We start from the raw sequence: 15,757 nt of genomic DNA, 5'->3' as shown, positions 1-15,757 counted from the left end.
ATTCATGGGTTCTGGGTTGTAGTTTGATAGTTTCAGGTATCCACCACCAGCTACCCCAATTCTTTAGAACCTAAAAAGGGTTGTCTAAAGTGTGCATAAGAGTGCCCACCAGAGTGACCTCTCGGCTCCTTTTGGATTCTCTCTGCCACGGAAGCTTATTTCATTTCCTTTCACATCCCCCTTTTGGTCAAGAAGATGTTCTCCGTCCCACGATGCCAGGTCTACATTCCTCCCCGGGAGTCATATTCCACGTTGCCAGGGAGATTCACTCCCCTGGGTGTCTGATCCCACGTAGGGGGGAGGGCAGTGATTTCACCTTTCAAGTTGGCTTAGCCAGAGAGAGAGGGCCACATCTGAGCAACAAAGAGGCATTTGGGAGGAGGCTCTTAGGCACAACCATAGAGAGGCCTAGCCTCTCCTTTGCAGCAACCGTCTTCCCAAGGGTAAAACCTGTGGTAGAGGGCTCAACCCATCAAACCACCAGTCCCCTATGTCTGTGGTCATGTTAGCAACCATGGAGGTGGGGTAGGCGAATACCCCTGCATTCTCCACAGGCTCCTCAAGGGGGCACTGCATCTTTTTTTTTTTCCTTGTTTTTTTTTTTTTTTTTAACTTTCCCTTCTTTTTTAAATCAACTGTATGAAAAAAAGTTAAAAAGAAAACAAACATACAATAAAGGAACATTTCAAAGAGATCATAACAAGGGAGTAAGAAAAAGACAACTAACCTAAGATAACTGCTTAACTTCCAACATGTTCCTACTTTACCCCAAGAAAGTTACCTAATATAGCAACATTTCTGTGAACTTGCTCCTACTATATCCATCAGAAATTAACAGACCATAGTCATTCCTGGGCATCCCCAGAACGTTAAATAGCTTATCTGTTCTTCTTGGATTATTGTTCCCCCTTCCTTAATTGCTCTCTATTGCTAGTTCCCCTACATTCTACATTATAAACCATTTGTTTTACATTTTTCAAAGTTCACATTAGTGGTAGCATATAATATTTCTCTTTTTGTGCCTGGCTTATTTCGCTCAGCATTATGTCTTCAAGGTTCATCCATGTTGTCATATGTTTCACGAGATCGTTCCTTCTTACTGCCGCGTAGTATTCCATCGTGTGTATATACCACATTTTATTTATCCACTCATCTGTTGAAGGACATTTGGGTTGTTTCCATCTCTTGGCAATTGTGAATAATGCTGCTATGAACATTGGCGTGCAGATATCTGTTCGTGTCACTGCTTTCCGATCTTCCGGGTATATACCGAGAAGTGCAATCGCTGGATCGAATGGTAACTCTGTATCTAGTTTTCTAAGGAACTGCCAGACTGACTTCCAGAGTGGCTGAACCATTATACAGTCCCACCAACAGTGAATAAGAGTTCCAATTTCTCCACATCCCCTCCAGCATTTGTAGTTTCCTGTTTGTTTAATGGCAGCCATTCTAATCGGTGTTAGATGGTATCTCATTGTGGTCTTAATTTGCATCTCTCTAATAGCTAGTGAAGCTGAACATTTTTTCATGTGTTTCTTGGCCATTTGTATTTCCTCTTCAGAGAACTGTCTTTTCATATCTTTTGCCCATTTTATAATTGGGCCGACTGTACTATTGTCATTGAGTTGTAGGATTTCTTTATATATGCAAGATATCAGTCTTTTGTCAGATACATGGTTTCCAAAAATTTTTTCCCATTGAGTTGGCTGCCTCTTTACCTTTTTGAGAAATTCCTTTGAGGTGCAGAAACTTCTAAGCTTGAGGAGTTCCCATTTATCTATTTTCTCTTTTGTTGCTTGTGCTTTGGGTGTAAAGTCTAGGAAGTGGCCACCTAATACAAGGTCTTGAAGATGTTTTCCTACATTATCTTCTAGGAGTTTTATGGTACTTTCTTTTATATTGAGATCTTTGGTCCATTTTGAGTTAATTTTTGTGTAGGGGGTGAGGTAGGGGTCCTCTTTCATTCTTTTGGATATGGATATCCAACTCTCCCAGCCCCATTTGTTGAAAAGACCATTATGACTCAGTTCAGTGACTTTGGGGGCCTTATCAAAGATCAGTCGGCCATAGATCTGAGGGTCTATCTCCGAATTCTCAATTCGATTCCATTGATCTATATGTCTATCTTTGTGCCAGTACCATGCTGTTTTGGCAACTGTGGCTTTATAATAAGCTTCAAAGTCAGGCACTGTAAGTCCTCCCACTTCGTTTTTCTTTTTTAGAGTGTCTTTAGCAATTCGAGGCATCTTCCCTTTCCAAATAAATTTGATAACTAGCTTTTCCAAGTCTGCAAAGTAGGTTGTTGGAATTTTGATTGGGATTGCATTGAATCTGTAGATGAGTTTGGGTAGAATTGACATCTTAATGACATTTAGCCTTCCTATCCATGAACATGGAATATTTTTCCATCTTTTAAGGTCCCCTTCTATTTCTTTTAGTAGAGTTATGTAGTTTTCTTTGTATAGGTCTTTTACATCTTTGGTTAAATTTATTCCTAGGTACTTGATTTTTTTAGTTGCTATTGAAAATGGTATCTTTTTCTTGAGTGTCTCTTCAGTTTGTTCATTTCTAGCATATAGAAACATTACTGACTTATGTGCATAAACCTTGTATCCCGCTACTTTGCTAAATTTGTTTATTAGCTCTAGTAGCTGTATCGTCGATTTCTCAGGGTTTTCTAGATATAAGATCATATCATCTGCAAACAATGACAGTTTTACTTCTTCTTTTCCAATTTGGATGCCTTTTATTTCTTTGTCTTGCCGGATTGCCCTGGCTAGCACTTCCAGCACAATGTTGAATAACAGTGGTGACAGCGGGCATCCTTGTCTTGTTCCTGATCTTAGAGGGAAGGCTTTCAGTCTCTCACCATTGAGTACTATGCTGGCTGTGGGTTTTTCATATATGCTCTTTATTATGTTGAGGAAGTTTCCTTCAATTCCTACCTTTTGAAGTGTTTTTATCAAAAAGGGATGTTGGATTTTGTCAAATGCTTTTTCAGCATCTATTGAGATGATCAATTGATTTTTCCCTTTTGACTTGTTAATATGTTGTAATACATTGATTGATTTTCTTATGTTGAACCATCCTTCCATGCCCGGAATGAACCCCACTTGGTCATGGTGTATGATTTTTTTAATGTGTCTTTGGATTCGATTTGCAAGTATTTTGTTGAGGATTTTTGCATCTATATTCATTAGGGAGATTGGCCGGTAGTTTTCCTTTTTTGTAACATCTTTGCCTGGTTTTGGTATTAGATTGATGTTAGCTTCATAAAATGAGTTAGGTAGTGTTCCATTTTCTTCAATGTTTTGAAAGAGTTTGAGTAAGATTGGTGTCAGTTCTTTCTGGAAAGTTTGGTAGAATTCCCCTGTGAAGCCATCTGGTCCTGGGCATTTATTTGTGGGAAGATTTTTGATGACTGATTGGATCTCTTTGCTTGTGATGGGTTGGTTGAGGTCTTCTATTTCTTCTCTGGTCAGTCTAGGTTGTTCATATGTTTCCAGGAAATTGTCCATTTCCTCTACATTATCCAGTTTGTTGCCATACAGTTGTTCATAGTATCCTCTTATAATTTTTTTAATTTCTTCAGGATCTGCAGTTATGTCACCTTTTTCATTCATTATTTTGTTTATATGGGTCTTCTCTCTTTTTGATTTTGTCAGTGTAGCTAGGGGCTTGTCAATCTTGTTGATCTTCTCAAAGAACCAACTTTTGGTGATATTTATCCTCTCTATTGTTTTTTTGTTCTCTATGTCATTTATTTCTGCTTTAATCCTTGTTATTTCTTTTCTTGTATTTGGTTTAGGATTGGTTTGCTGTTCATTTTCTAGCTTCTTCAGTTGATCCATTAGTTCTTTGATTTTGGCTCTTTCTTCCATTTTAATATATGCGTTTAGTGCTATAAATTTCCCCCTTAGCACTGCTTTTGCTGCATCCCATAGGTTTTGGTATGTTGTGTTCTCATTTTCATTCGTCTCTATATATTTAGCAATTTCTCTTGCTATTTCTTCTTTAACCCACTGATTGTTTAGGAGTGTGTTGTTTAACCTCCAGGTATTTGTGAATTTTCTAAGTCTCTGATGGTTATTGACTTCTAATTGTATTCCACTGTGGTCAGAGAATGTGCTTTGAATAATTTCAATCTTTTTAAATTTATTGAGGCTTGTTTTATGTCCCAGCATATGATCTATTCTGGAGAAAGTTCCATGAGCACTAGAAAAGTATGTGTATCCTGGTGATTTGGGATGTAATGTCCTGTATATGTCTGTTAAATCTAATTCATTTATCAGATTGTTTAGGTTTTCAATTTCCTTATTGGTCTTCTGTCTGGTTGATCTATCTATAGGAGAGAGTGATGTGTTGAAGTCTCCCACAATTATTGTGGAAACATCAATTGCTTCCTTTAGTTTTGCCAGTGTTTCTCTCATGTATTTTGTGGCACCTTGGTTGGGTGCATAGATATTTACGACTGTTATTTCTTCTTCCTGGATTGCCCCTTTTATTAGTACGTAGTGGCCTTCTTTGTCTCTCAAAACATCCCTGCATTTGAAGTCTATTTTATCTGAGATTAATATTGCTACACCTGCTTTCTTTTGGCTGTAGCTTGCATGAAATATTTTTTTCCATCCTTTCACTTTCAGTTTCTTTGTGTCCCTGTGTCTAAGATCAGTCTCTTGTATGCAACATATTGATGGTTCATTTTTTTTAAATCCATTCTGCGAATCTATATCTTTTAATTGGGGAGTTTAATCCATTTACATTCAACGTTATAACCGTGAAGGCATTTCTTGAATCAGCCATCTTATCCTTTGGTTTATGTTTGTCATATTTTTCCCCTCTGTCTATTAATATCCTTTATTGTACCCATACCGAATCTCTTTAGTAGTGAACCTTTCTCCAAGTCTCTCTGTCCTTTCTTTGTTTCTCTGTCTGTAGGGCTCCCTTGAGTATCTCCAGTAGGGCAGGTCTCTTGTTAGCAAATTCTCTCAGCATTTGTTTGTCTGTGAAAAATTTAAGTTCTCCCTCAAATTTGAAGGAGAGCTTTGCTGGATAAAGTATTCTTGGCTGGAAATTTTTCTCACTCAGAATTTTAAATATATCGTGCCACTGCCTTCTTGCCTCCATGGTGGCTGCTGAGTAGTCACTACTTAGTCTTATGCTGTTTCCTTTGTATGTGGTGAATTGCTTTTCTCTTGCTGCTTTCAGAACTTGCTCCTTCTCTTCTGTGTTTGATAGTGTGATCAGTATATGTCTCGGAGTGGGTTTATTTGGATTTATTCTACTTGGAGTTCACTGAGCATTTATGATTTGTGTATTTATGTTGTTTAGAAGATTTGGGAAGTTTTCCCCAACAATTTCTTTGAATACTCTTCCTAGACCTTTAACCTTTTATTCCCCTTCTGGGACACCAATGAGTCTTATATTTGGACGTTTCATATTATCTATCATATCCCTGAGGTCCATTTCGATTTTTTCAATTTTTTTCCCCATTCTTTCTTTTATGCTTTCATTTTCCATTCTGTCATCTTCCAGGTCACTGATTCGTTGTTCAACTTCCTCTAGTCTTGTACTATGAGTGTCCAGAATCTTTTTAATTTGGTCAACAGTTTCTTTAATTTCCATAAGATCATCCATTTTTTTATTTAGTCTTGCAATGTCTTCTTTATGCTCTTCTAGGGTCTTCTTGATTTCCTTTATCTCCCGTACTATGTTCTCATTGTTCATCTTTAGTTCTTTGAGTAGCTGCTCTAGGTGCTGTGTCTCTTCTGGTCTTTTGATTTGGGTGCTTGGGCTTGGGTTATCCATATCGTCTGGTTTTTTCATATGCTTTATAATTTTCTGTTGTTTTTGGCCTCGTGGCATTTGCTGAACTTGATAGGGTTCTTTTAGGATTTGTAGACCAATTGAAGTCCTTATCTCTAATTTCTCAGATCTACAGCTTCGTGGAGTACACTTTCTCTAACTAACCAGCAGGTGGCGTCCACGAGCCACCTGTTCTCCACAAGCCAGTTCTCCCCTGCTTAGCCTTTGTGGTGAGTGGGGGAGTGAGTCTTGTGGGGTCCAATTGGTGTACCAAGCTTGCGTGTGTAGTTGGTGTTGCCTGCCCTGTATATGGGGCGTGTTTCTGGGCAGTCAGGGAGGGGGGTTGGCCCTAACAATCAAATCTCCCTGGTGATCCTAGAGTTTTAAAGCTGCTGCAATAGTCTAATCCTTCAATTCAGTCCTGCCACAGTTTGTCTCTGCCACTGACCCACAAGTCCTTGGTATTGGCGTATGGCTCCTGAGACTTGCAAGTGGGCCCCTCTTCCAGGCCGTGCACCCCGAGTCCTCTGTTGAGGGATGACTGTGCTATATCACAGGTGAGTGCCGTCCCCCCAGGGCAGTTCTGGACTGCTGGGCTGTGTAGGGAGGCTCCCAGTCTGCTCAAATGATGGCTGAATGGGGCTTCGTTAATTCACACAGCTCCACCTTCCCAAGTCTGGGACAATCAGCTGAGGTTGCAGGGAAGGCTAACGTCCACGCCCAGTTTTGTGGTGTGTGCCTGTTATTTGAAGCACTTCCGTCACACTGGGTTGTCTGGGGCAGTTCTGGGCTATGGGGCTGGCGATGGGCAGGAGTGTTTCCTGTCCACCAGGATGATGGCTGTGAGCGGACACCCCCCTTGTCTTGGGAAGTTGTGGTGTTTAGTGAATTTTCTCAGCCACTGGATTATTGCGTTTTGTCTCAGAGCTCTCCTAGTTCTGCTCTTGACTTGACCTGCCCAAATAGTAAGTCTTTGAAGCTTTCTGTATTGGGCTTCTTAGAGTAATTGTTTTAGAAAAAGAAAAAAGGATTTAAAAAAATAAAAAAAAGGGCCCTCCTCAGAGATCTAATGGGTTATTGAAATGCTAAGAGACAAAGCAACCAGGGCCATTAAGGAAAGGTCCACAGGGCAGAGAGATCAGCTTTTCTTCGGGATTTGCATATGCGCCTCAAGGCCTGAGCTCCACCCTTCCCCTTTCTGTGTTCACCAGAACTCCAAAAATCCTCTGCTTTTATTTTGGAGATTTTCGTGTTGTTTTTTTTTCTCTATGCCTGTCTCCTCTCTGCTGGGCTGGCTGCTCTCAGATTCTCTGGTGTCTGGTCTCAGTCTATCTATGGTTGGAGTTTGGATCAGTAGAATGAGTTTCCGATAAGGGCTGCCACTGCAGTTCTCCCTTCTCCTTCCCGGAGCTGACAGCCCCTCCTCCCCCGGGACTGAGCCTGGCAGGGAGGGGCGCGGGTCCCCTGGCCGCAAAAACTTACAGATTTCGCTGATCTCAGCAGTTCCACGTTTTCATGAGTGTTGCATGAAGTATGCCCAAAGTCAGATTGCTCTGTGGTGTCCAGTCCACGCAGTTCCTGGCTTTCTACCTACTTTCCTGGAGGAGCAACTAAAACATACAGCTCACCAGTCTGCCATGTTGCCCCGCCTCCCCAAAGATCCCTTTTAACTCTCTTTCTTTTCCTATTCTTTAGGGGGTAAAGGAGGAGGTTGGTGGTGAGTATGGAAGGTAGAAAGAACTTGCTTCTGTTAACTTGCCAGAGATCTTTACTTTGTGGCTTTTTGCCTCCAGAATTTTATAACAATACCAGTTCTCAGTTAGCATTCTAAAACCATGTTTTTGTTTTTGTTTTTGTTTTTGTTTTTGTTTTTTTTATTCCAGAGGGGTTTCCCAACTCATCTAACCTTACCACATTTGTTCCTTTCATCATGTTAGGTAGGGTAGGTGGTGGTATCCCTCTTATGTAGATGAAGAAACTGAGGCACACAGAGGGAAACTGACTTGCCCAAAGATACACAACAAGTTTTTATCAAAGCCAGAATTTGGAAGCCAGGCTTCCTGATTCCTGCCTAGTGAATATTATATGCTTTACATTGCTTCTCTCAATTTTTGTTTGGCTGAATAACTTTACATTCCTTATGGTCAGACTTCTAGTGCCAACTTCTTCGGATTGACTCAGGTTACTTTGTAATTAGTGGTGACTTGTTTATTCCTCCAAAAGAGATATCGAATTAATAAACAACTATATATTGAACACTTACAATTTTTCCCAAAACTATTAAGTGCCAGGCTTAGCAGGGATTGGGAACGTGGTAGCAAAAATACAAGAAAAAGATAAAGCATGATTTTAAAGCTCAGAGAACTCATAGTCAGTTGATAATTTCCATGGGTCCTACCCTTAGATCTTTTACTTACCTCTCCCTTGTTCAGGGCATCATTGTCTCTTGAATAGACTGTTGTTTTAATTCCAAAGTGGGCTCGGCTCCTTTCAGGTATATATCTTCTCAAATTATACCTGAAAACTACTGCTAAATTATTTTTCTAAAGCACAACTCTAATTATATCAGACCTATATTCAGAAATCTTCATTGCCTGCTAAATTCATTGTAGACTCTTTTTTTTTTTTTTTTTTTTTTATGTCTTTAAAAGTCTTTATTTCACTTTTATTTTTGAAAGATGTTTTCACTTGGTAAAGATTTCTAGTTTGTTTGTTTGTTTTTTTAATTTTAATACATTAACAATGTTGCTCCGCTATCTTCTATCTTGCATTGGCTTTTTTTTTTTTTTTTTTTTTTTAAATTCAGTTTTATTGAAATATATTCACAAACCATACAGTCATCCATGGTATACAATCAACTGTTCACAGTATGATCATATAGTTATGCGTTCATCACCACAATCTATTTCTGAACATTTTCCTTACATCAGAAAGAATCAGAATCAGAATAAAAATAAAAGTGAAAAGAGAATACCCAAACCATCCCCCCATCCCACCCTATTTGTCATTTAGTTTTTACTCCCATTTTTCTACTGATTTTTTTTCAATTTTTTAACTTTGTTTATCAAAAAATTAAAAACAAACAGGCAAACAACAACCAAAAAAACCCCACAACATTTCAAACAAAGCAATGGATTAAGGAAAACAAATAACCTAAAATAACTACTTTGCTTCCAATATGTTCCTACCATACCCCAAGAAAATTAATAAACCATGTCCAAACAGAGGAGTAAGAAAAACAAATAATCTAAAATAACTACATTGCTTCCAACATGTTCCTACCATACCCCAAGAAAATTAACAACCCCTAAGAAAACAAAGGAATAAGAGAAAAAAAAAACCTAAAATAACTCTATTGCTTCCAACATGATCTTACTATATCCAAGAAAGTTTACAAACCATAATCATTCCTGAGCATTCCCATACATTGTAGACTCTTTTAACTTTTTAGCCTGGCATTCAGAATCCTCTCTGTATTAGTGGTTCCTAAATCTGGCTGTGCATCAGGATCACTTAAGGAGCTTTTTAAAATTCATATTCCTGGGCTCCATCCCATTCACTAAATTAGAATCTCCAGAGTTAGAATCATAGGATCTGTATTTTTAAAGCTCTCTTAGGTTATTCTGATGCAGCAAGTAGACTAAATCAGTGCTTTATAATCTATCTTCAGTATCACTCACATGTTCTTATGTTCTGCTTCTTTCCCCTATTTTTGCTGTATACTCTGGCCAACTGGGATAACTCTCTTTTCAGGAATTAACCACATACTTTCTCACCTTTTGAGCCTTCATTCTCTTGCCTTTACCTGTAGTGGCCTCCCCAACCCGTCTCTCCCTCTTATACCAAACTGAAATGTCTTCCTTGTGTGTGATCTGAACTAAATTCAGTGCATAATCCTGCATTAGGTTGTCAATTGGAAGGAGGAGAATGTTGCTATGAATGACACAATATTGGGACAAGAATTAAATTTGGAATATGATTATATTAGAAAGTAGTATTGTATCAACATTAAATTTCCTAAATTTGATAATTGCACTGTTATTATGTATACAGGAGAGAAAAAACCCTTGTTCCTAGGAGAGAAATGCTGAAGTGTTTAGGAGGGAGGGGTCATAATTTCAGCAACTTACTTCTGAAGGGTACAGTGAAGAATAAGAAGAATACATATTGTGGGGGGGTGGGGAGAAAGAGAAAGAGTAAAGCAAAAGTATCAAGATGTTAATAATGAGTAAATCTAGGTAAAAGGCACAAAGGAGTTGGTGGTAATATTATTGCAACTTTTCTTTATGTCTGAAATTTTTTCAAAATAAAATCTTTAAGTTAAGAAAAAAATAATTTGGAGGGAGTTCAGGTATTGTTTAGGATGTGAGCAAGGTGACCTCCAGTTTCCCACACTGAGAGTCTAGTATAGGTATTAGGGTAATGTGGATAATTCTGTAAACACAAGCCCTTTGGTCATTAGACACCAAATAATTGTTCCTTTTTGCTTGATTTAATAGCAAGTGATATAGCCAGTATCCAGCCATCCAAAGATTATCTACTCGGAGTAGTAAAAGTTCCAACAAAAGAGTTACTGGTGAAGAGATCTGGTAAGGATCCTGGATTATCGCTTTCTGATTCTACCTTTTCCCATTCATATCTCTACAATGTGTCATTTTGTCTGGTTCCCTAGCAAGATGAGCAAAGTAAAACATGACCCCTTAACACGTTGTGAATTCTCCCAGGTACCTCAAAAGCTTTCTGAAGGATTTTAAGTTTTCTCTGAATGATTCCAAAGGTTATCTAGTAAAGCCAAGCTCAAAACATTGTACTGTCATCCTACTCTAGGAAAGAGGATGCTAACAATAATAATGAATATGGCAATGTCCATTGCACTGTATAGCACTGGGTAAAAACATATATATTTTTTTTTCTCAGATCTTGTTTGAACCTCATGATAACCTTGCCTAGCTGGCATTTGGGTTCTTACTATTTTCATATGACAGACCAGAAAACTTAGGCTCACAGAGGTTAGGTGATTTGCCAAAGAATGGTAGGACTGAAAATCAAATCCATATTCACTCATTATTTTTCACTACACTCTTCTCTCTCATGAAGAATAAATAAGAGTATGGAGTAAAGGCCTGAAAGAATGGATACAACCACCAAGGGAGTCTGAAAATATCAGTCCCATCCAACTTACTTACCAATTGATTTGACCTCTCTGATCCCCAGTTTTCTCATCTCATGCTTGGAAGCAGTTAATCCTGACAAGTCAGCAAGGTAGGAAATAATAAAATAGGATATACAGAGTACCTGACAAATAGTAGGCACTCAAAAATACTAGTTTTCCTTCTCTTGCCCGTCTTTCTCCCTAGGATTGTATAATCTAGTTTTCAGAATTCTAGCAAATATCTCCCAAGTTTAACTGTGAATTAAAATTTGACCAATACCCTATGTATAAGTCAAGGTTCTCCAGAGAAACAGACCAACAGTATATATTATATAAAAATATTAAGAGATTTATTAGAGGAGTTAGCTCACAAGACCATGCAGAATGGCAAGTCCAAGTTCTGTTGGGCAAGCCACAAACTGAATATTTCAAAAAAGGTGCTTCTGAAATCTGGTGCTTCCAAACTCTGTAGAGCAGGCTGCAAGCTGAAAACTCCAGTGGAGGTGAAGTTGTACTCCCAAGGAGAAGCTGGCTAGCTGAAGAAGAGGCAGAAATTTTTCTTTCTAACAGTTGAAATTCTCAGTTTTGATTTAAGACCTCTAACTATTTGGATGAGGAGACTCCCCTCATTGCCAAGGGAAACTTATTCTGTTGGTTATAGATGCAATAAGCCGTAGATGAAATCAACTGGCTATGGATGCTAATCCATCTATTTCAGAGCCTCACAGTAACAATCAGGCCAGTTCTTGCTGGACCAAATAACTGGACACCATAACCTAGCCAAGTTAACACATGACATTAACCATCACACTTTATAAGCAGGTACTGCCTATGTGCCTGCAAGAGAGAAGTCTGTGCAACTTGATACAGGGTTCAGGTCTGTGATCTAGAATAAGTCACTTCATTTCCCAGAGCCATGATTTCCTCGTCTGTAGAAATGGAAATAATAAGATCGTCTTCATGAGATTTTTGAAGCATTCAATAAAATTATGCATATGAAATATCATGGCACATAGGACACCTGTTTTCTTCCTCCCGAAAATTTTACCAGAGTCTGTCAGGGAACAGGTATCATCTGGGAAATTCCATCTCTAAGCATTAAAATTAACCCCTGGAAAAAAAATCTTGTAAACAATTTGGGATATGTCATTTATCTTTGTATTCAGAGTTATTTTAAAGTAAATATTGCTTTGTTTTCTCCTACCAGTAATCCTTTTTGCTGTTTTGTTTTGTTTTTTGTTTTGTATAAATAATCGTGTTTATTATGACTTCAACCACTTATTATCAAGAATTCATTGGTCATAGTTTTACAAAATGTATATTTAAAGATAATAAAGTATTTCAGAGCTTGCCTGATTAATTTCATATTCTAGGTCAGATCTATTCATAAATAATCAACTTGCTACCAATAAATTTGCAGAATTTTCACTATAAATATTTTGCAAAATCTTTTTTTCATATTTGCCAAGGAATGTGTGATGGGTATAGGCAGCCATGACAAAAATGCCTGTGTAATAATGATGATAATAATAATAATAATAATTCTTACATAGTCATTGCCTTCTATCTGGCTAGCATGCCCATCCATTTTTAAAGCAGTTTTATTAGGATATATTGACATACTATATAATCCATTCCTGCTAGTGATCTTAATTATAGAATGATAGAGCAAAAGGCACCATTAAATCCAGCAATTCTTAAAGTCTGAAATTTTGTATGTACATGCATTTGTTCATTTTTCTGAGGATAATAGCTTTCATTAGAGCTAGAGGAATCTGTGACCAAAAAAATTATTAAGAACCACTAGGCTGTGGGAAAACTAACACCAGAGATGATAAGTTACCTTAAGCCAAGGATGTAGGTTTTTAGACTATCAAAGCCTAAAAGAACCTTAGAGATCAATATATTCAGCCTTCTCATTTTATAAACAAAAGCTTGAAAGGCCCGGAAAAATTAAATGCCTTGTTCAAAAGTCATAAAAACTTAAGTGACCTTTGATGAGCCCATATCTTCTTATCTGTAGTGTATAATTGATAAAACCTTTCTCAGGAAATTGCCATGAAAACTATTATGACAAACCACAATCCTTTATACACAGTTTTAAAATCCAAAAACCTCTGAAAATCAGAAGTTTTTTTTAATTAACTCGTTAAGCAGCCAAATCTGACCTCAAAAGACATGAAGCTATTTTGCAGTCTTTTTCTGACTTAGGCCCACTGCCTGTTCATGTCAAGTTTTATTGGAACACAGCCATGCCCATTTATTTGCATGTAGTCTGTGGCCACATTTGCACTACAACAGTAGACCTGACTAATTGCCACTGAGACCGTATGGCCCACAAAGCCTAAAATATTTATTATCTGCCTTTTACAGAATAAGTTTCCCAACTCCTGACATACATAACCATTGATTGTTACATAATACTTATTTTATGTACTATATTACCTTTCTAAAATCTGAAAACTTCTAAATTCAGAAAGAAATCTGTCCCCAAGGGTTTCAGATAAGAGACTGTGAGCCTATCATAGATAGAATGTTGGCTTTGGCTCCAACTAGACTTGGATTCATATCCTAGCTCTACCACTTGGTAAGCTGTAGTGACTTGTGTAGGACTCTGAGCTTCACTTTGTTATCCATAAAACAGGAATCAGTATCTCATTTAATCCTCAGAATTTCACAAAGCTAGCGGGAGAATTAAGTGAAATAATGTATATAAAGCACTAGCAGAATTTCTGACACATAATAGACTCTCAGTAAAGAATAGCTGTTATTATTTTGAAATCTAGTGCCTGGTCCTTGGTATGTACTCACTAGGGGCAGTTCTCTTGCTAGGTTACCTGGGAGTAGATCCCAGATCTCCTTTTTGTCCCAAGCCTTTCCCATATATTCATAGTACCATAATACCTTTTCACATTTTTTATGGCACTTCTCTCTTTCAAAGTTCTTCCAAAACCATAATATCATTTGTGAATCATAAGAACTTTGTCTAATAGGCAAGATCAGCATTAATTTTCCCATTGATCAGGTAAGGTAACCAAGGCTAAGGGGTATTAATCGCTATTTCAGAATGAACCACTATTTTGGACTGAGGAAAGGAAAAAACTCAGGCCTTCTGACTCCTAGCCTTTGATCTTCCTATCAGATTTCGCTGCCTTTCAGTGATCAGATGAAGCACAGACTCCATTTGCCTGTGGGTACATGTTTTCTGTTCTCTTAGGCCAGGATGATGGTGGTTCTGGGGTAAGTTTTTTTATTACAATTATTACGGTAATTGAAAATATTTCTTTTCTCCCATTAGGGATCACAGGTTGGTATCCTGTCATTTTCCCAGAAAATAGGGTCCTGCCTCACAGCTTGGAGCTCATGCAGAAGATTGTAGGTGGGCTGGAGCTTTCTGTTTCCTTTACCCATCCCGGAGATAGAGAGCGGGTATTGGAAGCTGCTGAGCTGTTGGGCTGGAGCTTTGAGAACAGCCTGACAGATCTTGTTAAGATGAATGAGGAAGAGCCAGCCACTGTCACCATCTCCACCCCACGGCTCTGGCTGCCCCTCCGTTGTGTGCTGCTTGCTGGCCAGAAGCACATTCATAAGAACACCTATTGCTATCTCCGCTACAAGCTGTATGACCATGAAGGCTTTTGGACCCCTCTCAGGAAGCCTAAGGAATCTACAAACAAAAAACAGGTCATGGTTACTTTCAAGGCATCCAAAAGAGCAGAAGTCTCCAGGGGCCCATCACTGCTTTGGTACTTCAGGGAGGAGAGGCTAGAGATACAAGTGTGGCGGGCATATGGCAATGATAGCGTGGAGAGACCTCACCAGACGGACAGCTGGATTGGCTCAGCCTATGTGGACCTGACCAGACTTGGGGAGAGATCCGCAAGAACACTAACTGTCAGTGGTAAGTGACAATAAATATAAATTCTCTTATCCTTCTTTCTTGCCTCCTTCTACCACCACCTCCTGCTTCCCTTCTGAATGATCTTCAGGGGTACTGCCAATTTCCCAGAACATATTTAGTTTAGTTGGTGAAACAAGGCTAAATTGAGCATCAGAGCAGCTTTCTGATGGGGAGAAGATCTAAAAATAGGAGCCTATGGAACATGTAGAAGAGAAGATTTCATCAAATCTTAGACTTAAAAGAGGCCCTCAGCACATGCATCCCTTCCCACAACAGCCAGCCTGTTAGTCATTTGGCTTTGGCTTCAAATCAGAGAGCTCACTACTTTCCATTTTTGCAGAGGTAAGGTAGGAATTCTTGCATCATATACCAACTTCAGTTTGTTTTGCAAATTGGTATATTCAGGCCACCACAAGCACCTTCAGTGAGTATTTCCTCCAAGATTAAAGAGTGTTCTTGGTACCTGCTTACCTGGCCTTATTCTCCTCCTTCCTCTTGCAGGTGTGTATCCTCTGTTTGGACGAAATGCTTCCAACCTCTCAGGAGCTGCTTTGCGAGTTCATGTGGTTCTTTCATCTCTTTCCCCACACCCTGGACCCACTCGTGAGCCAGATTCCATGGACCTTAGCAGCCACAGTGAGGATGAGCCCCTTTCCAGAAGGGATGAGATCCAGCTCTCTCCCCTTCATGGCAACCAGAAGTCTCCTCCTGCCTACACCCAGGCCCCCTGCAGCAGCACCACAGCTGAAGTCCGCTTAGCTCAGGAGGGCCCTGCTGAGTTGGTCGGAACTTTTGCAGTCAGTATCCTGGTAGAAAGAGCAATGCACTTAAGCTTGAAAGGTAAGCTCTAGTTACTCATCCAAGAACATAGGTCTGGTTCCTCTGGGTGTGGTCCTGTT

General features: G+C 39.0%; 1 protein-coding gene across 5 annotated transcripts in view; it reads left to right on the top strand.

Moving 5' to 3' along the window:
* The window catches only part of C2CD3 (C2 domain containing 3 centriole elongation regulator), a 227,137-nt gene that overhangs the window by 133,109 nt on the left and 78,271 nt on the right, over positions 1–15,757 (top strand). For all 5 annotated transcript variants that reach the window (XM_037840623.1, XM_037840622.1, XM_037840621.1 and 2 more), the window contains exons 22-24: positions 10,305–10,394; positions 14,256–14,858; positions 15,360–15,698. In XM_037840623.1, the coding sequence (XP_037696551.1) occupies positions 10,305–10,394; positions 14,256–14,858; positions 15,360–15,698 (1,032 nt within the window). The remainder of the gene's footprint in view (positions 1–10,304; positions 10,395–14,255; positions 14,859–15,359; positions 15,699–15,757) is intronic.

This window comes from Choloepus didactylus, chromosome 6 (genome assembly GCF_015220235.1).
Source record: "Choloepus didactylus isolate mChoDid1 chromosome 6, mChoDid1.pri, whole genome shotgun sequence".
Lineage (NCBI taxonomy): Eukaryota > Metazoa > Chordata > Mammalia > Pilosa > Megalonychidae > Choloepus > Choloepus didactylus.
This window is presented reverse-complemented; position numbering and strand designations above follow the sequence as displayed.